Genomic DNA, 24,364 nt, shown 5'->3' on the forward strand with positions numbered 1-24,364 from the left:
CAGAAACTATTTTGCATTGTTGAAGTCAGTTGTGATACATTTCAGCATAGCTTAATTTATGAGTGCTAAGGGAAAACAGGCAATGTTTTGAAGCACTGAAAAAATATTTTCAGCATATGGAAGAATTCTTTTGCCCTTGCTTGAAAAATGTAAATTCTTTTGTTTCTTTTCTTTTAATCCAGGATGTTGTTCAACAAAATAACACCCTTATAGAAGAGATGCTGTACCTCATTATAATGATTGTTGGTAAGCTCAGAATACCTTTCATTATTTGTTTTTAGTTTGGTTTCTTTAATGGTCTGGAATGAGCATTCTTCATTGTCATTTCGAGTTCAGTTCTATTTTGAACTTCCTGTAGTTCTGATTTCTTTCTTAGGCAAAAAGCCTTGAAACCTCCTTAGATTGACATAATGGATTTTTGAACAGTGGGAGTGAATACAAGATTTCATAGAAGAGACTTATTTTCCAGTTTTTATGTATATATATGTATATATTACATTTACAGGTGAAAGATTCAGTCCTGGAATAGGACAGGTAAATGCAACAGATGAAATCAAACGAGAGATTATCCATCAACTGAGCATTAGGCCAATGGCTCACAGTGAATTGGTGAAGGCATTACCTGAAGATGTAAGTAACTTGCGGGGGGAGAGGAACTTCAACCTTATAAGACTGATTGCTGAAAATTTTTCTTACACAATCTTACGCCACTGGAATGGGAGCAGCATGATTATGCTAAGAGCAAAGTTAACGTGAGTACAGATTAACAGTTGTCATGGAGAAGGTAGGAAAGAGCTATAGGAGAAGAAACAGCGTATGAAATAGGCAGGAACCTCAGAGCTGCTTCAGCTCTTTTCTCTTTTTAATACTGTCTCTTATCAGGCCATCTGGCTGGCAGTGTCTGCAGTCTACTTGTAAGCCATGAATAGATGTATGGAAGTGGGTTGTCGGAGCTACACAAAAACATATGTTATATTTTAAAGCCTAACAATAATTTGAAAATCCATGAATTCAGACAGAGCATAATGACTTGGGTAACAGAAATGCTTAATTTCATGGACAGAAGCATTTATCTGAATTCTGGTATGAGTGGTTTTGTAGGAGAGCATTATGGTTTTTCAAAAACAGTTTAAGGTTGAATGAAAGCAACCTAGGATTTAAGCTTGAGTTCTAAATTGTATTGTCAGTCTTAAATACTTTTTCCCTGGCCTGTTAATTGCTGTGAATATATATTGCAGGAAGAGGGTGGAAATACTAAAAGTTAATTTGTGTATGAAATAGCATTACATATTGGAGCTGATTTCTCCTGCTGCCTTTTGTGGGTTTTTTTACCATTTTACTTTATTGTGTCTTTTTAGCTTTCCTAGATTCATTTCATTTTAAAGGGCTAGAAACCAGAAATACTGACTGTATGTTCCTAAAATATGCTGAATAAGCTAATTGAGAGGTTTTTCTTCTGTTACTGTGACATTCAAGTTTATTATGACAGGAATAAACCAGAAAAAATAAGCACTTAATACATGATATTTTAAAAATACTTTTTGCAGAGATGGTATTCCTGAATGTTTTTTCACCCTACATGCTTTAGTGTTCTCTTCAGTGCCTGTAAAATGTCTTCCTACTACATTCTCTGTGCATGCTTATCTAGTGTTGTGTGGTTTTGAATGTGCTTAATCCAAGCACTACAGTAACACGCTGTCTTGTCTTTTCACTCAATGTAGGAGAACAGAGAGACAGGAATGGAAAATGTGATTGAAGAAGTGGCATGTTTCAAGTATGTTTCTCTTAATTCTAGTATTTCAACTTTAAAAGTGGAATATCTAAATCAGTGAAAAATGAGAGAACAGAAGAAAGGGGGTTGTGTCATGGTGTTTTCTCATGGCTTTACTCGTGCATCTTGCTTAATCCTGTTAATTATTCGATTTCTAGAATGCCTGTTGATCAGTGGGTTTTTTAGCTGTTTTACTTAACCTTTATGCTCAGATGCTAACAATCAATGAACATATTGTTTGGGTTGTTTTGGTTTTTGTAGGAAGCCTGGATTAACAGGCAGAGGGCTGTATGAATTAAAACCAGAATGTGCCAGGAACTTCAACCTGTATTTCTATCACTTTTCAAGGGCAGAGCAATCAAAGGTAACTAATAATTTAACTGTCTGGGGGTTGTTTTGTCTTCTCGTGGTTTGCTTTTTTCCACAGCTTGAAGAAATTTTAGGTGAAAGAAGTATTATCAGCTGCTTAAAAGTTAGCTTTTAAAAGTTAACTTATTTGAGAATGTTAACAAGACTTGCCTGCTGTGTTTTTCACTTACCTTTATGAAAAATGCTATTTTAGCTCAGACTTTAAGGCTGGTGAAAAGGGGTAAAACTAGTAACAATGTATGAATGCCTTTTTATTAGTTTTAGGTATGTATAGGTTTTTGAGTAATACTAGTGTCATTCTATTTCAGGCTGAGGAAGCACAACGAAAGTTAAGAAGACAGAACAGAGAAGATACAGGTATTTAGTTCTCTTTGAGAGAAGATGGAAGCACCTAATAAACTGTGTGTTGCCCTGACGGCTTAGACTAGCATCCTGTTCTTGAGTTAGCCAGAAATTGGTTGAAAATGTAGCAATTTCTGTTACATCTCCCTGGTTATAGACAGAAATCTGATCCATCATGAAACCAGTCTTATGAAGGGCTTATTCCTTTGGCTTTTCTTTTACATGCAAGCCATGTTGAATGCTGCAGCCTGTTACCTGTAATACTGTTTAGCAACACTGTGAGGGTGCTGAGGCGCTGGCACAGGGTGCCCAGAGAAGCTGTGGCTGCCCCATCCCTGGCAGTGTTCAAGGCCAGGTTGGACACAGGGGCTTGGAGCAACCTGCTCTAGTGGAACTTGTCCCTGCTCGTGGCAGGGGCTTGGAACTGAATAATCTTAAGGTCCTTTCCAGCCCAAACCATTCTGTGATTCTATAACCGACTGTACACTGTCGTGGCTTAAGTTCTTAAGCTCTCTAAAGTCAGCCATGTTATATGTGTGTTGCAGACTTGAGAGATGCTGAAATGTCACACAAATTTCCCTTTCAGCACTTCCACCACCAGCTCTTCCTCCTTTCTGCCCACTTTTTGCAAGTCTGGTGAATATTCTGCAGTCTGATGTCATGCTGTGTATTATGGGAACTATACTGCAGTGGGCAGTAGAACACAATGGCTATGCCTGGTCAGAGTCCATGCTGCAAAGGGTACGTTTCCTTACTTAAAATCATGCTATGATAAAGGATGGAATGTGTATTTTAGCATTTAGCATGGGTTTATAGGTTTGGGTTGTTTACTTGGTATCTAACATGCCCAGAATACTCTGAATGAGAAAAGAAGTTGTGTCTTCTGATACACAAGAGTAGTGAAGCCCCTCTGCCTGCAATGCAATGGAGTTTTAAAAGTAAATGGAAGATGGGTGAATTTCTAATGGGATGCACAGGAGAGGGGAGAATTCTGCTTGAATCAGCTGGAATCTTGTTTGTCGTGGTAGAGAACCAGTTTATCTGAGGTTATGCATCTTGAGTAAAACAGAGTGACTTTTCTTCTTGATGTTCCTTTGCTTCTTTTCAGTTTAGGCTATATCACTTTAGGAAAAAAAATCATAGAACTACAGAAAAGAATTTCCTAAGTTGAAAATTTGTCAGCTCTGGGAAACTCAGATGAGCTCTTTGTCCTCATTATTTGTCTTTAGAAGCCTGGAGGGTTACTGTAGATTTTGTTGTCCATGATGGTCATTTTCTATGTGTGTAGAGATAAGAGGTAAGCTGCCATCAAAGGGCTGTTCATATTGGTGGGGGTTGTTAGTTTAGTGTCCAACCCAAACTTGTAAAAACTATTGATGGAATTTATCAATAACATTTTGCAGTGAGCCCCCAGCTTCGAAACCGAGTATTGATTTTTTGACATTGTCTCATTGACTGTATATTCCCTTTTAGAGCTAAGTTTAAATTTCCATAAGCAATTCTGTATTACACAAAAGTTGAGAATGGAGAAATATATCAGTATTATAAACAAAAATTGAAGAATATAGTTACATTTGGGTAATGTGAGAATGCCAGGCTTTGGAATAACTCTGTGGATAAACTAATGTTTTACTTTCATACTTGGAAACTGAACTAGAACGTGCTCAGCTATTTTGAGTACCTCTGTGGTGTTCTCCAGAATGTGCTATTCATTAGGGACCTATTCCTTGCTCAGAAACTTACGGCTTTTTGTACTCACTGGTGCTGTGCATTTGGACTGTATCATTCCCAAGTCAACCACTCTTGTCTTGGAAGGCATCATGCAAAGATTAACATGAGACATGTGAAAGAGGTGACCTGTATCTGATTAGACCTTGTTAGATAGATGTGATAAACAGAGGAAAAATTGACTGTTCCTTCTTAAAAGAAATAGTGAAAGTTTCCAGACTCAGATCAGGTTTTACCACTTTTTCTGTGGTTACCTAGACTCTTTCATTCCAGGTTTCAGTGTTGATTCCAGACATTTAGTAATGCTTTTTGTCTAGAATTTCCTGCCAATTTGTATGGGGTTGCAAAAGTGGTTGATTCAGCATGATAGAGTTCACCCCCAAGATTTAAGTATTTCAGCTTTAAAGTGCCATTCAGACTATTTTAGTGCCAAAGGAGATTACAGACCTAAAAGTGAACATTATTTTAAAATGTGTTTCTAGAGTGTTAGAATAAATTTAGTTTAATTATTTTAACTTGTCTACTAAATTTTGTGTGTAAAAAGGATTTAAAGTGCATCATGCTGCTGTCCAGAGACTTGTGTTTGTAACATGCAATTGCTAGGGAGAAGCTTGACTTCTTACTCGCTAGACAGGACAGCGACTGGTAATGTGGAGGGGTTTTATGTGACAAAGTGTCAAGAATTTGTAAGCACACACTGTTACTCCTGTGTAACATAGCTTTGGAATGTTGTATATGGAAATAACTTCAGTAGATGGAAATAACTATATTCTTGCTATATAATTTTGTGTGTGACTTCCTTGTCTCTTAATGAATTACACGAAGTATATGAAGAGGTTATATGGATTCTTTAAGAAAAGAACTAAAACTTGTAATTTTTACCTAGGTTTTGCATTTGCTTGGAATGGCACTACAAGAAGAAAAACAACATCTAGAGAACCTCAGTGAGGAGAATGTTGTAACGTTTACCTTCACTCAGAAAATATCAAGTATGCCTTTTCAAATGTATAGCAAATTTACAATAACTGAAAATGCCACTATCTCATGTTTATGCCTCTGAAACTGTATTTACTGGAAGAGTATATTTGTTTATCCATCAAAATTTTATCAAGTTGACTATACATGTGTTTTACCTATGTATAGATTCTATGACAGTAACAATAATAAGGTCTTTCCTAGAGCAGAAATCCAAAAATTGAATAATTCCCACTAAATCTGAGTCTTAATATCTGTAAGTAGCATCTCAAGAAAGATTGCTGTACAGGATCACATGCTAAAATGGCAAGAACTGTAGTCGTGTTCTTCATTGATCTTTTAATCTTGACTCTCCTTTGTGTCTTCTGACTACTGCCTCTGGTTTTGCTAAGACATGAAAGCTGCTAAGACTCCTCCATTTAAAATCGATGGGAAATAAAATATTGGCAGTTCTACATGGCAGCTCCCAAGATGAAAACAGCCAGGGAGCACACAGAGTGCATGTCTTGTAAGAGAATACAGCCAGTGAGCAAGGCTTTTAAGGCTATTTCCTCTAACATTTCAGGATTTAGAGGGTATTAATGAAAATGTTTGCAGAGGGGGGAATGAAAGTTACACATTGTGCCGATTTGTTGAAGAAACTCTTCAGCTGCTGAGCATACCCAAGGGTTGGGGTTTGGGTTTTGTTGTTTTTCATGTTAGTTAATGATTAGTTTTCAGGTAACAGTATAATCAATTGTCATTGTCATTTTTCTCAGGACCAGGAGATCTTCCAAATAATTCCCCTAGTATACTAGCTATGCTAGAAACACTGCAAAATGCACCTCATCTGGAAGTGCATAAGGACATGATCAGATGGATATTGAAGGTAAATCTATTTTATGTAACTGCTGAAAATCATGGAAAGAAGTTTTGACACTTTCCTAATCATGTTGTGAAGATTTCCTTATTTCCTGTATTGGTTTGTTGTGTACCTACTTTCTTCCTCTTCTGGAATCCCAACACTGCACGTTATCTGGCAGCATTATAGTTTAGACAGTTATAATCATGTGTCACAAGCAAATACATGTTGTTTTTTTTTTCTTACAGACTTTTAATACTATAAAGAAACTAAGAGAAAGCTCTTCTACAAGTCCTGTGGCTGAGACAGAAGGAAATATAATGGAGGAGGTAAAAGCAAGCTGTAACAGTTAGCTGATCCAGGACAGGTCTGGGTCGTGACTAGCAGAGGACTGTGTTTCTAATTGCAGCTCTAAATCAGAGAGGGGAGATACCAGTTATTCCTGAAATTCTGTCTTATGGCTTTATAGATCACACTCATTTGTTTGAAAGACCTATTGGAAGAGTCTCTGGACTATTTCCTTCTCTTTATGGATTGTAGTCTTCAAATCTTTTGCAAGTTCACTCCCTAGAACTGTTTGTAGTACTCATCACAGCATTGAATGAATCTGATCTTCCTGTAATTTCAGACTCCTTGGAAAGTTAAATGGTATCTGTGTATTTTTGCCGTGCTTATTCCAGATAAGCTCTGCCAGTTTGTTTAGCTCTACATGATGTTCTAGATGCTACACAAAGACCTTGGAGCACTGTAGTGGATTTAGGAATACAGCTAGTATGGAGGGATAGCAGCGCTAGAGACAAGATGTGATGCTTGCTTACCTTTTTATCTTGTCACGGAACTGTTAGTGTTGGAAGGACCCTCTGGAGACCATCCAGTCCAACCCCTCCCAAGGCAGGGCCTCCCAGAGCACGTGCCCAGGCGGGTTTGGGATGTCTCCAGAGAGGGAGACTCCACATTCCCCCTGGGCAGCCTGTTATGAATGTTTAAAAAGGGAAGAGAAATAAAAAACACACTTAAAGGTTGAGAGGGAGAGGTACCCTTCTGGATCTTCACCAAAGCGGGCACAAAATAGCTTTCTGGTAGACTTTTGTCTTTTTTTGTGAGATTCTAGTACAAGTTCCACATTGCAGTAGCTAGAGTTGTCTGTTGCAACAAGGCTTAAAAAGTAACTGGGTGAACAATACCATTTCAGAGCTCACGTGATAAAGACAAAGCTGAAAGGAAGAGGAAAGCTGAGATTGCCAGATTGCGCAGGGAGAAGATCATGGCCCAGATGTCCGAGATGCAGCGGCACTTCATTAATGAAAACAAAGAACTCTTTCAGCAGACTTTGGAGGAGCTTGATACCTCAACCTCTGGGGTACATGAAAACAGGTAAAGGAGTCTCATTTAAATTGGTTTTTCCTTTAACTTTGATATCAGCTTGTCCTATTGTTACTGCTTTAAAAAGTGCTTTTATTAGTCTTGATGGAAAACCATTCATGAGTTTCTGAGACCAAAAAAGCAGCAGTAAATGGAATGATTTCCTCCCACTTTCTGTCAAGATGGTGGGATAAATATTGATGCCTTCCTCATCCTATCCTCATAGTGCTCATCATAAAAAGGCAATTAATTTTTTTTGTATAAAGTCATTGAGTAAATTGTTAATAACACTGAAAAGACTTTGTGATTAAACATATTAAATGGAAAATAGCTGATTATATGTTTGGTGATGATCTGGAAGAAATTCTGCTCCTAGCTGAAAATACAAATGGAAGCATGCTGATGGTTTTGTGGGGAAGTGGAGAGTATTTTCAGAATCTGTGTCAGGCACTTACAGGATGGTGGTGATGGAGGGCTGCAGATAGTTTCTGTGTTAAACTATGTAATACTATTAGGAGGGTATGATTTTTTCTGGAAAATATGTTCTATTTCTGGGGACACAGGAACTGTATAAATGCCAAAAGTCTTTTTTGTCAGAAAGCATTTATCGTGAAGCTCAAAAGCTCATTAATCACATTTAAATCATGCTCTGATTTGCAGTGTTCTCAAATCATTTGCTCACTGATATTCTTTGGATATTCCAGCCCTGTAATTTCAGATGCAAAACTCACAGCCTTGGGACCAGAGCAAACTAGAGTAGCTGAACAGAGACAGGTTGTTATGTGTATATTGTGTCAGGAGGAGCAAGAAGTTAAAGTGGACAGCAGGGCTATGGTCTTGGCAGCATTTATTCAGCGATCAACTGTGTTGTCTAAAAATAGAAGCAAAATTACTCCAGACCCTGGTAAGTAGTGTTTAGAGTTGTCTTTAATATTAAGGAATGTCAGAGTCACTGTAACAACCACATGCTGTGTTTTTAGACAGTGGCATCACCTTCTTGTGTTAACTGTGTAATTGTGAATGACTTCATTGTGATAAGTGGTAGAACTCCCACATCTTTTGTGAGGTAGAAATGCTTATTCTAAATCACTTCAAAGCATTATCTAAATGTTCTGCCACAAATAATTGGAAATAAATGGTTTACTGTTAAAACCTCTTTAAAAGCAGAAGTGTTGTTCTTCCACCCTTAACGTTATGGGGAGAGGAGGTGTTGATGTAGTGCTGCAAAAGCACAAGATAGAAGTTTCCTTCCTCTCAGTTATGTGATCTGAAATGTCTATTAGTGATAATAAAAAATGCTTGGATTTAGTTAACTTGGTGAAACAGATCACAATGATCAGTGAACATTGTTACAAAGGTTTGTCTGTATGTTGAATCATAGAATCAACTAGGTTGGAAAACACCTTTGCAGGGATGGTGACTCCAGCCCTGCCCTGGGCAGCCCGTTCCAATGCCTGAGCACCCTCTGGGGAAGGAATTGCTCCTCAGCTCCATCTAAACCTGCCCTGGGGCAGCTTGAGGCCGTTTCCTCTTGTCCCGTCCCTTGTTCCTTGGGAGCAGAGACCGACCCCACCTCACTCCATCCTTCTGTCAGGCAGTTGTAGAGAGCGATCAGGTCCCCCCTGAGCCTTCTCTTCTCCACACTAAACCCCCCCACAGGTCCCTCAGCCCTTCCCCATCACACTTGTGCTCCAGGCCCTGCACCAGCTCCGGTGCCCTTCTCTGGCCCCGCTCCAGCACCTCAATGTCTCTCTGGTAGTGAGGAGCCCAGAACTGAAGGTGCAGCCTCACCAGTGCCCATTTCAGGGGGACAGTCACTACCCTGGTCCAAACACAGAAAATTTCTACACTCAGTTATTTTGTCCTCTCACACTGAAGATTAGTATTCTTGGACTCATCGTTTAATGGTACTGAACCACCAAAACTGCAGGTAGATCTTGGGAACTTTTACCACAGCCCAGTACCTCAGAGAGCTTGAGTACAGCACATGCACTCAAAACAAAATGATGTGATGCTCATAAATGATCTAAATGGTTTATCTGTTGTGGATTAGTAATAGGGGGCTTTTTATGCTTCATCAAATGAGTTACACTTTTGTGATAAAGTTTAATAACAACATAAATGTGTAACATTTATCTGCAGTTTAATCTTTCGATAACTGTTTATTTCAAAGTTGTTTTGTTTTATTTTAAATACAGAAAAGTATGACCCATTATTCATGCATCCAGATCTGTCATGTGGAACACACACGGGTAGCTGTGGACATATTATGCATGCTCATTGTTGGCAAAGGTAAAAAGCTGTATTTAAGTTTTTAGTCTAAATAGCATTATTTAGTTTTCCTAATGGCAGTAAGTTTAATGGCAAAATTACTGGCATGTAGTAAACTTAAAAGAATTTCATATTGCAATTAAACCAGCTCTCTTTAGGGGAGAACCAAGTAGTAATCATTATAATAGAATCATTGTAATAATAATACATACTGTGAACTTGTTCAAAAAAATTTTCATTTCCTATCTGTCATCTTGGTAAAGAAAAATCCAAATCGTAGAATGGTTTGGATCGGAATGGACCTTAAGATCATCTAGTTCCAACCCCACACATGGCAGCTTTCATTCTCTTTGATTGTTTATCCCTATGCATAATCTCCTGTGGTGCACGTAGACACTGAAGCTCAGATTTTTGGAGGTTTTTTGCAGTTCAGTAATAAACATGTTCCTGCTGCTCCTTGTGCTCTCTACGGAAGTTTTAAATGACAATACATTCCTTGTGTTCTTAATTCCTTCTTCATGTTTAATTTGAAATAGAAACATCTGCTACCCAGCTCATCTTCAACATAAACTCAATTTTATCCTTTCTTCTTAGTCTTTTTTTTATAAACCTTTTTTCAGTTATTTTTATTCTTTGATTTTTGGAGGGGGGTAAACATGCCTAGTGCTATGTGGTGCTACTGCCATGTGACAAATGCAAACCGCTCATGGTTCTTGACTTCGATTAGGCCTTTGCTTTGGTCCTTGGCATGGCTCTTCAGTGCCTGGTTTCAGATTCTGCCATGTGTGTGAAGGTTGTTAGGAGCTCCAGAGATTCTGTGGCCATAACCATGGCAGGTTTGTGGTCTTTGGTATCACTCCTCACTGAAGATGTGGTTTGCATCTTCTTGTGTGGCTCATGTACAGTCCTGTGTGGTTGCCATTACCTCCTGGAAATGTCCTTAGGTACCTGTATTCAGACCATTTTTGGGTCATTGTCAGGCATGCTCTAAACCATCTCAGCGGAATAGCAGTTAGGTTTAACAAAGCAGTGAATCCAGTTTCTTTTCATATAGATTTGGAGATCAGACACCAGTTTTTCTACTTACTGCTCTGTTGTGGACTGTAATGGAATATGCACAGGGATAACGCTCATGGCATCTCCCTTAAACGTTTATGTGAAACTGAAGAACTTTCAAGTTTCTCTCTGCCTCTTCCCCCTTACCTTTATTATCCTAAATGGAAATTGCTATAGCTGAGACCTAACAGCCCAGTGAACTTCAGCACTTTGGGGAATTTTGGCTGCCAAAACCTGAGGATAGTCTGCAGTTAGTAATACTTTCTCAGTCACAGGGTAGAACTTTCGCCTTCCAATAGTTCTTTTCTGTATATCTGGGAAAGGCAAAAGAGGGTCTTCATGGGAATTTATTAATCTATATGTTAATGTTTTTATAATTTGCCACTAATATCTTGCTGTTTTCTAAAGGTATTTTGATGCTGTCCAAGCAAAAGAGCAACGAAGACAACAAAGATTACGAGTACACACAAGTTACGATGTAGAAAATGGTGAATTCCTTTGCCCACTTTGTGAATGCTTAAGCAACACCGTTATTCCTCTGCTTCCTCCACCAAGGGTTTTATTTAACAGGTCTGTTGGCTTTATAGATGTCCTCAAAAAATATAAAACCAAAATCCCACACCCCGAAACACCCTTTCAAGATGTTTATTATCTCCTGTTTTGGTAATCTCAAATGGATTGCCTGCCTGCTTATTTTGCCTTATGGACTTTACTTGATTATTGTATAGTATGGAATTTAGAGTATGAAGGGAGAGTAAAGTGTAAGACCTGCAGGAGAAGAACTGAACATAGAGAAGTAACACAGCAGAGAAAGAGATTGTTTAGAAACACAAGAACATGAGATGGCTATGAAATACTAATTCAGCATATGGTTTGCTTATAACTAATGTATGTATTCTGTTTCTATGTATTCTTGGACAGGTTAAACTTTTCAGGCCAACCAAACCTAACTCAGTGGATCAAAACAATATCCCAGCAAATAAAAGCGCTGCATTTACTTCGAGATGAAGGCTGTGCAAGTAAGTCTGAAGAAATGTGTGTATCTGATTGTGAAAATGTTACAGTATTAATGGAAAAGGCCAAATATTTTGGTTCTACCACAGTGGAGGTGAGAGATGGTTGTGAAAGTGGTGAGAACAGCTTGGAATTTCAGTTTAGGAATATATCCTCCTGCACCTTTTTATACTGCAGTAAGTACGTATAGGTGAATAATCTGTGTTTTAATACTTCTTGTTTGTGCAGGCAATTCTGGTCATTCAGAAAAAATGGATCAGCTGCAATTACCTGAAGGATTTAGACCAGATTTCAAACCGAAGTATGTATTTGCATCTTAATAAGTCATGAAAAATGAATCATGAAAGAGTAATGTGAAAATAGAATGCAACTCCTGTGCTATAAAGTCTCAATAATTAAGGAAAATACATGGATTTTGCTTTAATTGGAAAAGTTTATCCCAAAATTATGATGAAGTCCAACCCACAAATAGTAAATAATGCAGTAGAATTTCAGAGGTGAATGTGGTAAGTGGATGTGCAGAGATGCATAAATGTAGACATCAGGATTAAGCTTTGTTTCCATATTACTTGTAACTGGACGAAAGAGTCCTTTCAGAGCTCAGCACTACAAGTAAAACCTGAGGGAAGACTATGAAGTGGAGAGTACGTTAATACGTAATTTCAGCTATTATGGGGTGTTTGTGTTTGAGCCTGCCCTTCCTTGGCTTGAGGATCAGTCACACCCCATTCTTTTAATTTAGCCTGAACTGTATTATCTTTGAAGACTGGATATTCTTAATACTAAAAAATGAGATCAGTTCCAATCAAAAAATAATTGGGGAGTGCATCTGTCACAGGAAAGAGGTTACAGAATACTAGATCCAAACAAAAGTACTGGAGTTCTCACTTAAACTTTAAAAATCCAGGTGTTCAGCTATGGGGTAAATGCTCATTATTAAAAGTTCTATGCTGCCAATGGAGAAAATAATGAATTAGTAATGCTGTCTTCTTCGTTTCAGGAATCCTTATTCTGAGAGCATAAAAGAGATGTTGACAACTTTTGGTACAGCAACATACAAAGTAGGTTTGAAGGTTCATCCAAATGAAGAAGATCCACGTGTACCTATAATGTGTTGGGGAAGCTGTGCTTACACAATACAGACTATAGGTATTAGTGTATTCATTTTGCTCCTTTTTATCTGAATTTCAGAATTTAGTTAAATTCACACTCCTGAAATACATCGTGGTTTTCGTTTTTTCCAGAACGAATTTTAGCTGATGAAGATAAACCATTATTTGGACACTTACCTTGTCGACAGGTAAGGATCAAGTATCAATTCCTCTCTGAATCAGTGGAAAAAAGAGGGAATTATGCTTCTTTAATGCAGAATATCTAAGTTTTAAATTCCGCTTATCTGATAATTTTATTTGTTGGATCCCACTGTTTAATCAATCAGTATCTGATTATTCATCTATTTAACAATAAATCTAGCAAAGCCATTATATTCTGGGTTATTTTGCCATAAATTCGTAGTTTAGTAAGGGTTTCTTACGGTAATAGTCAAAATAAGAATACTGAAGGGAACTTGTGTATTTGCATAAACATAAATACATGTCATGTACTTCAACACTAAACTGTGGCTGATGGGAATGGTTTGAGGGGCCTGCTCAAATGGTGTTAAGTCAAACACCCTTTTAATATTGAGGAATTTCATTAACCGTGGCAGTGTCTCTTTCTTTTTGTTTTTAAAGGATGACTGCCTTAAGTCATTAACAAGATTTGCAGCCGCTCACTGGACAGTTTCATCTCTTTCAGCAGTACAGGGTCACTTTTGTACTCTCTTAGCATGTAAGTTCACCACCTTATGCTGTTTTTTACAAAGAGATACAGAAAATGCTTATGGAATGTTGTTAGTCTTGATTACAAGAAGATTGTTTTGTGCATTGGTTTTAAGTCATAAACCAACAGCTGATATTTTCACATTTCAAGAGAAACGTGGATATTTTGGTGTGAAGGAGTTCTGTTGATTCTTCCCATCATTTATATTGCTGATTTTAGAAAGGTACCCAAAGCAAAGGAGAAGGAAGCAGGGTCCTTCAGGAAAGAAGAGTGACCGCTGGAACTGTAAAGAGGAGGAAATGGAGATTAGTATAGTATTGAAAGGAAATAGGGTATTTGCAGAGGTCTGTAATACATCTGCAAACTTATCTGTCTTTGAAAAATAAGATCTGTGGTAAGACAAAGCTTACTAAGTAATGTCATATATTGAGGATTCTAATGAGAACAGCCAGAATGTTCCAAGCTTGAAGCATTTGTAGGTGAAAAGTCTGAAGGTCAGACTAATGCAGTAATTACCCATGAGAGGACTATTCTGAAAGGCCACTAGAGCAGGGAAACATTGAAAATGCATTCATACACTGAAATTACTAGTAGGATTGATACCACCTTCTTCAGCAGCTTTATGGGGAAGAACTTAATTGACATCAGTTTGTAGCAGTAATGATCGAGACAGTTTCCATGTGAAACAGAAGAGAAAATGTTGCTGTTTGACTGGAATGCTGTATATTGTGTTCTGCATGGTCTTGGTTTTCTGGAAATCTGGAATCAATGTTTCTTTAAAGCTCCTCTTCCTTCCAGGTAGCAAAAGTTATTGTAATGCTTTTATTTGTATGAAGGAAAGGTGTTTGCTAGTATATTTTTCAAGGCTAGAAGTAAGGAAAAATATTAGCCTTCAATCAGTCAATATTCTGTGAACTATACATAAAGATAACTTAGGGAAGACAAGTTTGGCTTTGGAAGTCCCTTGCCCTGGTCACATTTTTGATAGAAGCATTTTTCACACTCCTGGTTTGAGTTCTGTGGCTATCTGCTGACAAAAGTAAAAGCATTTGAGATCAGAGTGGTGGTGGTATGTTTGCTAATAGGAGCAGCTTCAAGATAATTAATTTTTTGGCCAGCGAGACAACAGTCTACAACTGAAGCATTCTTAAGTCTTTGTGATGAGACTTTTTTGCTGTAGTAATATTTTTAAACTTGTTCTAAACTTGTTCTTTAAAGTAGTTTTACATCTATATCGTAAAGCTATTCTCATAGCTGCACTTTTGCTCTTGTATTGTAAATCAGATTTTACTTGCAAGTGTGCCTTGATGAGTACTTTAAATATGTTGTCACATTTTCAAGACAATTTAGGTTTGCTTTTAGATGGACTTGGGATTTATGAAGTGTGTGAATTTCTTTTGTCAGCTGGAGTGCCTTGGTTAATACTTTGCGGTTACTGCCAATGTGAATATGAGAGAGATGGAGAGACCAATGCCTAGCTCTTTCTTAATTAGGGGTAAAATAATGAATTTAAGAGACACTTTAGCAATGTATTTTTGAGTCTGTCAGACAGACGAGTTACACAAGGCATGAGCCTTGTTTATTCACAAGCTCTCTGGGTCAGAGCTTGAGATATTATCTCATTTTATCTCCTACTGGAAATCAAAGCAATGAAAGAGAGTCACTATGGGAGTAGCGACTGGCAACATTTATTTTGTTATAGTTACTTTGGGTTTGTTTCATTTCAATACATTGTAGTTAAGTAGGCAAAAGTCTTTTCCAGTAATGTTGAAAAACTCTTGAATTCATGACTTTCTGGCCCAAACGGGACCATTTGTATTTTAAGTACTTCAAAGCATATAAACCAAAGAGATGGCTCTTGGTTTATAACTGAAGTACACTAAAACCTTTTCATGTCTAAATGTTAAATTAATAAGTTTATTTTTCTCTCTAAAATACTCAGCACTGGTGCCTAATGAAAAAAATGGAAGTCTTCCTTGTATACTTGATATTGACATGTTTCACTTACTGGTGAGTATTCCATAAGGTATGGTAAGAATGCTTTGATCCAGTAGGCACTATGTGAAAACTTAATTGGAAACTTTCTCTTTACTCTGGTTTAGGGACCTTCCAAAATGTTCAGGGGTTTAGTATTTTTTCACTACTTAATACAATTTAAAGACTCTTTCATTTCAAGTATTCTTATCTATAAATGAAAAGGGGGAAAACGAGGCAGAATGTGTACTCTCTGAATGTTAAAGCAAAAGGAAAACCCAAACCCAACGCTCCCACCAAACCACTAAAACCGAACAAAACAGCAGCAATAACAAAAGCAAACCAAAACCAATCAACCAAAACTCAACACCACCCCCAGAACCCCCTGAGAGTTATTGTTCCCTTAAATTGTGGCTGGGTATTTAACTTCAAAATTAGCCTTATGAGGTATGCTGCCTTTGAAGGGTAGTTGCAGCACAAGCAGAGAAAATAGGTAGATTCAAAAAGAAAAGGAATATTCCAGCTTTCTTGTTTTCTTTTGCAGGTAAGCTTGGTGCTCTCTTTCCCAGGGTAGTTGCAGCACAAGCAGAGAAAATAGGTAGATTCAAAAAGAAAAGGAATATTCCGGTTTTCTTTTTTTCTTTTGCAGGTAAGCTTGGTCCTCTCTTCCCCTGCCATACACTGTCAGGAATTTTCAGGGGTTAGTCTTGGCACTGGAGATCTTCACCTGTTTCATCTTGTCACTATGGCACACATAATACAAATTTTACTTACCTCATCAACAGGTAATGCCATGTTCTTTCAACTTTCATTGAAATGATTCCTCAGATCTCTATGTGGAAAACACTAGGGTGCTATTGGTAACTCCATGCAGTTTATAGTCACAAAATACTGATAAATTCTATTCAGGAAAGTTCAGTCTTCTGTCTTTTTTGCTAAACACTGCAAGTGTTTTGGAGCATAGCTAATCATGAATCCTAGCTTCCCAAGTAATGCAGCGGTGCCTGGAAGTGTTTATTGCAAAGACTTGGCTTAGGCATTGTGTGATGGATAAGTTGCAGTTAGCAAAGTAATCCATGTATCTTCTGGTAGGAGGAACTGGATGAGGCATGGTCTGCCAAAAGCAAGAACTCCAAGCAGGTGTATTAAGAATCCCAACCAATTGAACATGTAAACCAGCACCTCTCTGGAGGTGACAGTTGCATAAACTTACCACAGAAGATGTACAGCAGAAATCATTTTACCACTACATCATATTGTAGCCCAGTAGAATGTTTCACTTAGTTTTGGCCTTTTTCTTAAAACTTGAAAAAAATACGTTCTTGGTGTAGAAACATTTACATGTGAAATAATCTGCTCCTTACTTTCTTCTTCAGAAGAGAACGGCATGGATCAAGAAAACACTAACAGTGAAGAGGAAGTAGCTGTGCTTACACTGTATAAATTTCTTTGCCAGTGTACAGGAAGGTAAAAGTGGAATGTTTCAATAACATTTTATAGTACTTTCTCCCTCCTAAACTCAACATTAACTACTGACTAAATTCTGTATACTAATGCTATCAAAAATGAGATGCTTAACTTGGGAATTTGTGCACCTGGTTTCTTACCCACTATTTCTAGATTCACTTTTGAAGTAACTATTTCTATAAATTCCTGTGTTCATGAAGATAACCTGCTCATGAGCATTACGCTCTGGAACAGTTTTTTTAGTCAGCTTGCAGATGTGTAGTATCTGGAATTGGCAGTGTCTGAGTACAGAAAACTTGTTGGGATCTGAAATGTCTGTGCACAATTTTCCTTAATTTACTGTGCCAGTTGGTTTTGTTTTAATGCATCTCTATTTTATTCTTTGTCTTGGAGTCAGCTGTGAAATAAACGCTTTGTATAATGCTTACTTCAGTTGAACATCAGTAATTTAATATGAAATATGGCTGAAGACTTACAAAATACAGCTGTCAAAGTGACATGATTTTTTTATTGTGTTCTCTTAAGTGCCTTGAAAGAAATTTCCTCAGGCTGGCACCTGTGGAGGAGTCTAAAAGCCGGAATCATGCCTTTCCTGAGATGTTCTGCTTTGTTTTTCCATTACTTAAATGGAGTCCCAGCACCCTCAGAAATTCAAGGTAATATCTGCTTTGTGGTAAATCAGGTTTTCAATACAAATAAATTACATTTATACTCTCTTTTCTAAGATGTTGATTGAATGAATGTGGCCTTGTTACCAGTGCAGAATCATGTCTGCTTAATGAAAAAGTAAAGAAAATACTGCTTCCATTTAAAAATGTCTTTTTAATATAGAGGCAAATGCCATTCTAAATTATGTAAAACAGAAAGTGATGCTTTTTTGTTAGGAAGAGGCATTTCAGTTATTTCAAATCTATTCATCACTCCTTTCAAATGAGACATGCTTCTGCTTGCATTGGTTTCATTTGAATCAACATCCACCAACAATTGATGTCTCTCTATAAATACACTATATTACATTACACCCCAAATAATCGATGTTAGTAACATACTTTACTATCCTCCACATATGGTGTATGTAGGGATAGAGTATAAATCTGAAGATGCTAATAATAAGTGGGTTCACACTGCTTCAGGACTCCCATGCTAAAAACAAAGTCTGATGCTTGGTGCTGAGCTAACATGAGACAGCTCTTGTCAGGAGTATCTTTTTGACTTGGTACTTGTTGTAGGATGTTTCTTTGACATGTAGCTCCTCGACAAGTTCAGTTTAAAATGTAGATTTTTTTAATTTTAATTTTTCTTTTCATTTAACAGTTGCAATACTTCAGCATTTGGGCTAAAAGAAAATTAAATTCCTGAACTTTGATTTTCTGTAGCAAGGTTTCTCAAGTTCATAGACTGGACCAGTAGTGACCACTTGAGTCCTTTATGTTACGAGTACTCTAAAGATGAGGTCCAGAGTGCATATGTATTTCCAGACAACAGGTCCAAAGGCCTTTAGTGAGTTGGTTATAGGAGAAGAGGAGAGGAAAGCTTTGCTTTGCCTCTTTTACAATCCTCAAGTCCCAGGTGTTTGGAGGGCCATGGCAGTGGGTATTTTGCTTTCATTTCCCATTCCCTGCCCCAGGACCCACTGATCCCACAACTGGCCTGTATTGCTTTTCTCTGATGTTTTACTGTGGGTTGCAAAATGGCAGTTACTTGGGCATGAGAGGGGAAGTAAGCACAACTTTTACTGTAGTTCAGTTCATTATTCAGGAGCAGAAGTGACTGTGCCATGGAAGAGGTACTGGTACTCTTTGTCCTGAAAGCTGGGAGAGCTGAGGCCCATGGAGTCAAGCCAATAGACTACTATGGCAGTCTGATGGTTGTGTCCTACATATTTTAGTAGAGCTTGGCATTGCAGGCATTGACAATGTCTGTATTTCTGGGGCTGTGCTATGCTACCTGTCTCTGTTTGTGTCACGGTCTCCAGGGAGCACAAAGTGGCTATTTAGTGCCTGACATTAAAACAAAGACATACTAAGTTGTAAAGGCCACTGAAATCTCTGTTGTGGTTTGTATCTGACATGAAAAACAGGCTTAGAGGTGGGAAGTTTAAGGAAGGTTGTTTGTGTTACAGGTAGTTGCCTGTCTGGTGCCTTTACTAGCACTTTCATACTTTATACCACATTTCTGGGGGAGGAATACAGCTGATTAAGAAACCAAAAAAAGATAGCTGTCCCGTTATTGAGAGCTATATTTCATTTATTATAGATAATACCATTTAAGGAAATGTAATTATGAGAATTATACTTTTTATTTCAGTCAATGGAACAAACCAGTTTGAACACTTATGTAGCTATCTTTCCTTGCCAAACAACCTCACCTGCCTTTTTCAAGAAAATAGTGAGATTCTGAACACACTAATAGAAAGGTAAGTCATGTTTATATGCTTAGCTTAAGTAATACAAAGGATCCTGCACAAGAGTAATGGAAGTGTTCTCCCAGGACTGCATGTCTAGAAGTGAAGTGTAGAATTTGAAAAGCATTTGTGAAAGAGGTGTTTTGAAAGCAATTGTTCTGATTGTAGAGATTATTGCATAGATGTACTATGGATTTCTTGCTTATTTGGTTTTGGAAAGTATCATCTATTGAAGTTAAAAGCCAATTTTTTTCTTTCTTGTAGTTGGTGCAGTAACAGTGAAGTAAGAAGATATCTGGAAGGCAAGAGACAAGCTATCAGGTAAACATGGACAAATTTTAACCAGAGACAGAGGAGAAACTGTTATGTTGCAGTTCTCTCCAAATATTTCTTTTAAAGGGTGTTTATAATAACCTAGTATCAGTTCTGGTTTACTGAATGACAAAGATATGAGGGGATAAGCAAAGAGATTTGGGCAATCCTGTAAGAAAAGTGAAATATGGCTTAATTAGCATATTTTAAAGGCGAAGTTAAATAATACAGTTTTATTTAGACTGATCTGCAGTAATCAGAGGCTGTAATATTTCTTTTCATGTTTCCTATGGTAGATTTGTACCTTCTAATTCAAAAGATATGCTGTTGCTAAAAGACATCTACAACCTTTGTTTAAAAATACCAAGCACTGAAGAGCTTTTTAAACTCTCTTATGAAAGAATCCAAATTCTTCAGTGAAACACTGCATCAGTTGCTAAAAAGAAAATCTGCTTTTCATGCATTTCTACTTGCTAAGCAGTTCTTTTGAATTCAGAAAGCATTTGATGCTTAGTGGGTGTAGAAAAGCATTTGGGGTGTTTTTCTTTGTGGAAGTTGGGTAAAAATAGTGGTTATCAATTATCCAGATAATTACAAATGGAGGTTGACAGTGCTGTCATCAACAAAACATATCCCTGTATTTTAATGTCCTGTGCTAAATACATAAAGTCAATCTTTCAGTGTTGTACATACAGTAAGGCAAAGTGACAAAAATAAGGATTAATCATTTCATCTGTTAAATACTAGGCTGTTAACATAATTTCTTATACAGTAAGAAGAGCAGAACTGATTTCCTATTATGTGATTGTTGCCATTTCTTGCCATGTGCTCCTTTTGCTGACTCTTAACTACTCTTCCCAAGATGGTCTAACTTGACAGTGATTTTGTTTTCCTCTCAGCATATTGTTGTGCATTGTTACAAACCTCTGTTTACAGTTCACAGTCTAATTAGTATTATTCCTAGAATTGAAGATTATTAAAATTTAGTGTATAGCATCTGCCAAAAACTTAACTTTTAACTGTTACTTCTAAAGATATATAAATATCTGGCATTAAGTAGATAATTCTCAGTGCATGAATATTTTATGCTCTTCAGGATACAAGTTCTCTGAATTTGAGAGTCAAGCTATTTTCCATTCAATATTAGTGACAAAAGGAAAATAGAATCATAGAATGGTTTGGGTTGGAAAGGACCTTCAGATCAACCCAGTTCCAACCCCGTGCCATGGGCAGGGACACCTCACACTAGACCATGTCCCCCTGGGAAATAAAAAGCAAACTGATAAGGGAGCAGAACAAATATTCAGTTAAACCTGTGCTGACCTCCTCATGAGTTTACCTAAAAGCATACATATGACATAGGTATTTTTCTGACTTTCTGCCTGTCATATAAATCCATTAAAAATATGACTAAGAAACTGGAGGTGGTCTAGTGGAGAGATGATGTGTGTTCCTTCATCATGTGCAACTCTTTTAGTCTGTGAATGGCAGAGAAGAGGAAAACTTAAAAAATGTAATTATTCCCAGATGCTGTTTAGATGAGTCAGGAAAACATGAATGAGTTTGATATCACTGTGTCTTATTCATTGAAGTATGAGTAGTTAATTTGATTGCTTTATTCTAGCTATGCAAGAGAATCCAACAAATTAATAGACCTTCCGGATGACTACAGCTGCCTCATTAACCAAGCATCCAATTTCTCGTAAGTTGTATGCAGTTATAGTGAGGAGCCCTAAAGTCTTCTGCTCCTTTTGATGAACTGGGAACCCTCTAACCTGAAAGCCTCAAAGTTGTTTATAGACTCAAAAAGTTAATGGCACATACTGATTGTCGTGGCTTCCAGCAAAACTGTTGTGTTATTTCAGTGAAGTAGAAACTGCAAGGATTCGTTTGACAATTAACAGCATAAGTGTTCAAAAGTAGTTTTGAATCTTATCTTTTTACCATCTAGACTTAATACGTACAAAGTATTTTTCTTATTTTCTTTTATTTTTTGCTTAACAAAAGGTGTCCGAAATCAGGTGGTGATAAAAGCAGAGCCCCAACATTGTGCCTTGTGTGTGGGACCATGCTATGTTCTCAGAGTTACTGCTGTCAAACTGAATTAGAAGGAGAAGATGTTGGAGCCTGTACTGCACATACATACACTTGTGGGTCTGGAGTGGGCATATTCCTTAGGTAAGGAACTGAACACCTCTACTTAAATTGCTAGGTTAGATGGCATGTGTAGACATGAAATGAATAGTTCTATAAATGTGATTGCAGGAGTGGTTTGTAAAGGCAGTGGTTTGCTTATAATACGGTTGCCTAAAAGCTAGAGTGTGTTTATCTTCCTTATGCTTTGATACAAGGTTTAGAGGTTGTTTCTTTGAAGATAAAGTATCATAGAAAATACGAATTTCATTTTAAAATGGATTTTTTTTCTCTGTGCATTTATTTCCACTCAAGTATTACAAAATGCTGAAGGTAAATACCTTAATTTTCTTGTTGCTGCTGTCGAAAACAGGAAAATTCATTTGAGTTGTCATCTTCATAAAGTGAAAGGTTAGAAAATGTCTGGTTTCACTTTGGCAAAGATTAGTGAGAAGTGAAATTATTTTATTCCATTGTGTCAAGTGTTTTACATAGAGTGCAAATAATGACGTGAATCTACCTTGTTTGTAACTGCTACTGAGGAGTTAGAACAGGAAGAGAATGAGATCTTTAGTTTATTTTTAAAAAAGGACCTTTAAAAATCTGTACATGCAGATTGTACAGAATGAAGGTAGAATTGGAAAAGGAGTGTCTGTAGAATATGAGAAACTGTTCACCTAAAACTCAATACCCAAAATCTGCTCTGTGTTTCTCTAGGGTACGAGAATGTCAGGTGCTATTTTTAGCTGGAAAAACAAAGGGCTGCTTTTATCCTCCTCCTTATCTTGATGACTATGGAGAGACAGACCAGGGCCTCAGGTAAGTGTTTTAAAGAATACATGTTTTAAAGACAGGAATTCCAAAACTATCTGGTTTGTAACATACACTTTCTATGTTACCTTTTAAATTTAATTACATAGGTAATGTTATATTTTGACATTGCTGCTGCATCGAGTATCTTCAAACATTTTAATGCTAATACGTGGTTTTAAGTTAAAACTATGGAAGATCATTCCCAGGTTATAAACAGTTGTCCTGAGGTGTAGAAGTTGCCTAGAAACTAAGGCTGAAAATTTTATTTGCATATAGTGCATTTCTTTGCATAACCTTATGTTGATTTAATACCACGTGAAAATAGGATGAGATTAGTTTGTTTAATGTAGGAGTTCTTTGTCTTAACTCCTGTCTCTGCTTCCTCTGAGAGTAGTAGTTGGGGGTTTGATACTGTTAATGCTTGCTACTTCTGAAACTGGTGTGGAAATCATAGAATCTGGACTGGTTCAGCATGGAAAGATTGCTGAAAACCTCCGTTCGGACTTGTGTGGGCTGTACATGAGGATCCCAAAGGCTGGAAGGGACCACTGAGCACTGAGGGTGGGCGACCAGACACAATAGCACTCTAGTTTCCTAATCCAAGTATCTGTTGGTTTCTTCTGACAAGAGAATAGTGTTAAAGGGTTAACTAAATATTTTTAGTATTTGAAAGGGTTATCTAATATTTAATATGTCACACGTGAGTGTTTGTGCTTAGCTGCAGTGTTTCATCATTCCTTATGATTATTCTCTCCTTTTCAGACGTGGGAATCCCTTACATCTGTGCAAAGAACGATTTAAAAAGATTCAAAAACTCTGGCAGCAGCACAGTATCACAGAGGAAATTGGACATGCACAAGAAGCAAATCAGACACTAGTCGGCATTGACTGGCAGCATTTATAATGGTTATCTGCTGAAGACTGGAACTTTATTAAGATTTTTGTAACTCAGTAAGCTTTTCAAAGGAGGGATTAGGAAAAAATGTCTGAGGTGGGGGGAAACCCCCCCCACGAACCCAGTCCTGTTATTTAATCTTTGTTTTACAATGTATTTCATAAAGATACCAGTTAACAGTAATCAAGTAAACTTTCTATGTAAGCAAGTTTTATTAGTCATATAATTTGCACTGTGCTTCCTTCACAGAAATGTCTTGGGTTATAAACCTGGGCAAACAAACTTGAGTTTCTGATAAAAAAAAAAAAGAATGACTCTTTTTGGAAGTCTGACTATGATTTTTCTTATAAACTGCAAGAGAAAAAGACTGCTGAAACAGAAACCAGATAGAGCACAATTCTGGATTGTGTTTTGCCCCTTGCTAGTAATCTGAGCCATTTTATTTATTACTCTGCATTTTAATACTTAAGCTGTGTGTACATGCAATGGAATGAAGTAAGGAAGCAACTAATGTAGCAAATGGATGTTTCTGTCTGCATCAGTGGATAATTCACTCTTTCACTCAGTCTACCTAAAATGATTTTGCCATTTGGACTCTTGCAGCTTTCTTGCTTCCAGGTTTGTTTTGAACTAAACCCTCTAACACTAGCTTTACAAGTAAAATAATTTAATTTAAAGCTTTTTCCAGAGCATTGCACTCCTTAGAATGATGTAGTTTGTAATTTGAATTTAGCTGGGAAGCCCTTTCACCTGCGATTATGTGATTGGTTATTGGTATTCAAGGGTTGGCATTGTGCTTCAGAAGGTATTTTAAGA

General features: G+C 37.3%; 1 protein-coding gene across 1 annotated transcript in view; it reads left to right on the top strand.

The window, feature by feature from the left end:
- UBR2 (ubiquitin protein ligase E3 component n-recognin 2) overlaps positions 1–24,111 on the top strand; it is a 52,146-nt gene extending 28,035 nt beyond the window's left edge. The window contains exons 19-46 of the mRNA XM_010010210.1: positions 183–246; positions 506–630; positions 1,722–1,774; positions 2,033–2,135; positions 2,449–2,497; positions 3,069–3,223; positions 5,097–5,199; positions 5,944–6,053; positions 6,275–6,355; positions 7,219–7,400; positions 8,093–8,292; positions 9,587–9,680; positions 11,124–11,285; positions 11,637–11,734; positions 11,958–12,030; positions 12,730–12,878; positions 12,974–13,029; positions 13,463–13,559; positions 15,493–15,560; positions 16,174–16,309; positions 16,901–16,991; positions 17,517–17,647; positions 19,299–19,407; positions 19,660–19,716; positions 21,332–21,409; positions 21,715–21,885; positions 22,558–22,659; positions 23,416–24,111. Coding sequence (XP_010008512.1) covers positions 183–246; positions 506–630; positions 1,722–1,774; positions 2,033–2,135; positions 2,449–2,497; positions 3,069–3,223; positions 5,097–5,199; positions 5,944–6,053; positions 6,275–6,355; positions 7,219–7,400; positions 8,093–8,292; positions 9,587–9,680; positions 11,124–11,285; positions 11,637–11,734; positions 11,958–12,030; positions 12,730–12,878; positions 12,974–13,029; positions 13,463–13,559; positions 15,493–15,560; positions 16,174–16,309; positions 16,901–16,991; positions 17,517–17,647; positions 19,299–19,407; positions 19,660–19,716; positions 21,332–21,409; positions 21,715–21,885; positions 22,558–22,659; positions 23,416–23,557 — 3,039 coding nt within the window. The 3' untranslated portion in view covers positions 23,558–24,111. The remainder of the gene's footprint in view (positions 1–182; positions 247–505; positions 631–1,721; positions 1,775–2,032; positions 2,136–2,448; positions 2,498–3,068; positions 3,224–5,096; positions 5,200–5,943; positions 6,054–6,274; positions 6,356–7,218; positions 7,401–8,092; positions 8,293–9,586; positions 9,681–11,123; positions 11,286–11,636; positions 11,735–11,957; positions 12,031–12,729; positions 12,879–12,973; positions 13,030–13,462; positions 13,560–15,492; positions 15,561–16,173; positions 16,310–16,900; positions 16,992–17,516; positions 17,648–19,298; positions 19,408–19,659; positions 19,717–21,331; positions 21,410–21,714; positions 21,886–22,557; positions 22,660–23,415) is intronic.
- The last annotated feature ends 253 nt before the right edge of the window (positions 24,112–24,364 follow it).

The sequence above is a fragment of the Nestor notabilis genome, unplaced genomic scaffold, assembly GCF_000696875.1.
Source record: "Nestor notabilis isolate BGI_N333 unplaced genomic scaffold, ASM69687v1 scaffold362, whole genome shotgun sequence".
Lineage (NCBI taxonomy): Eukaryota > Metazoa > Chordata > Aves > Psittaciformes > Psittacidae > Nestor > Nestor notabilis.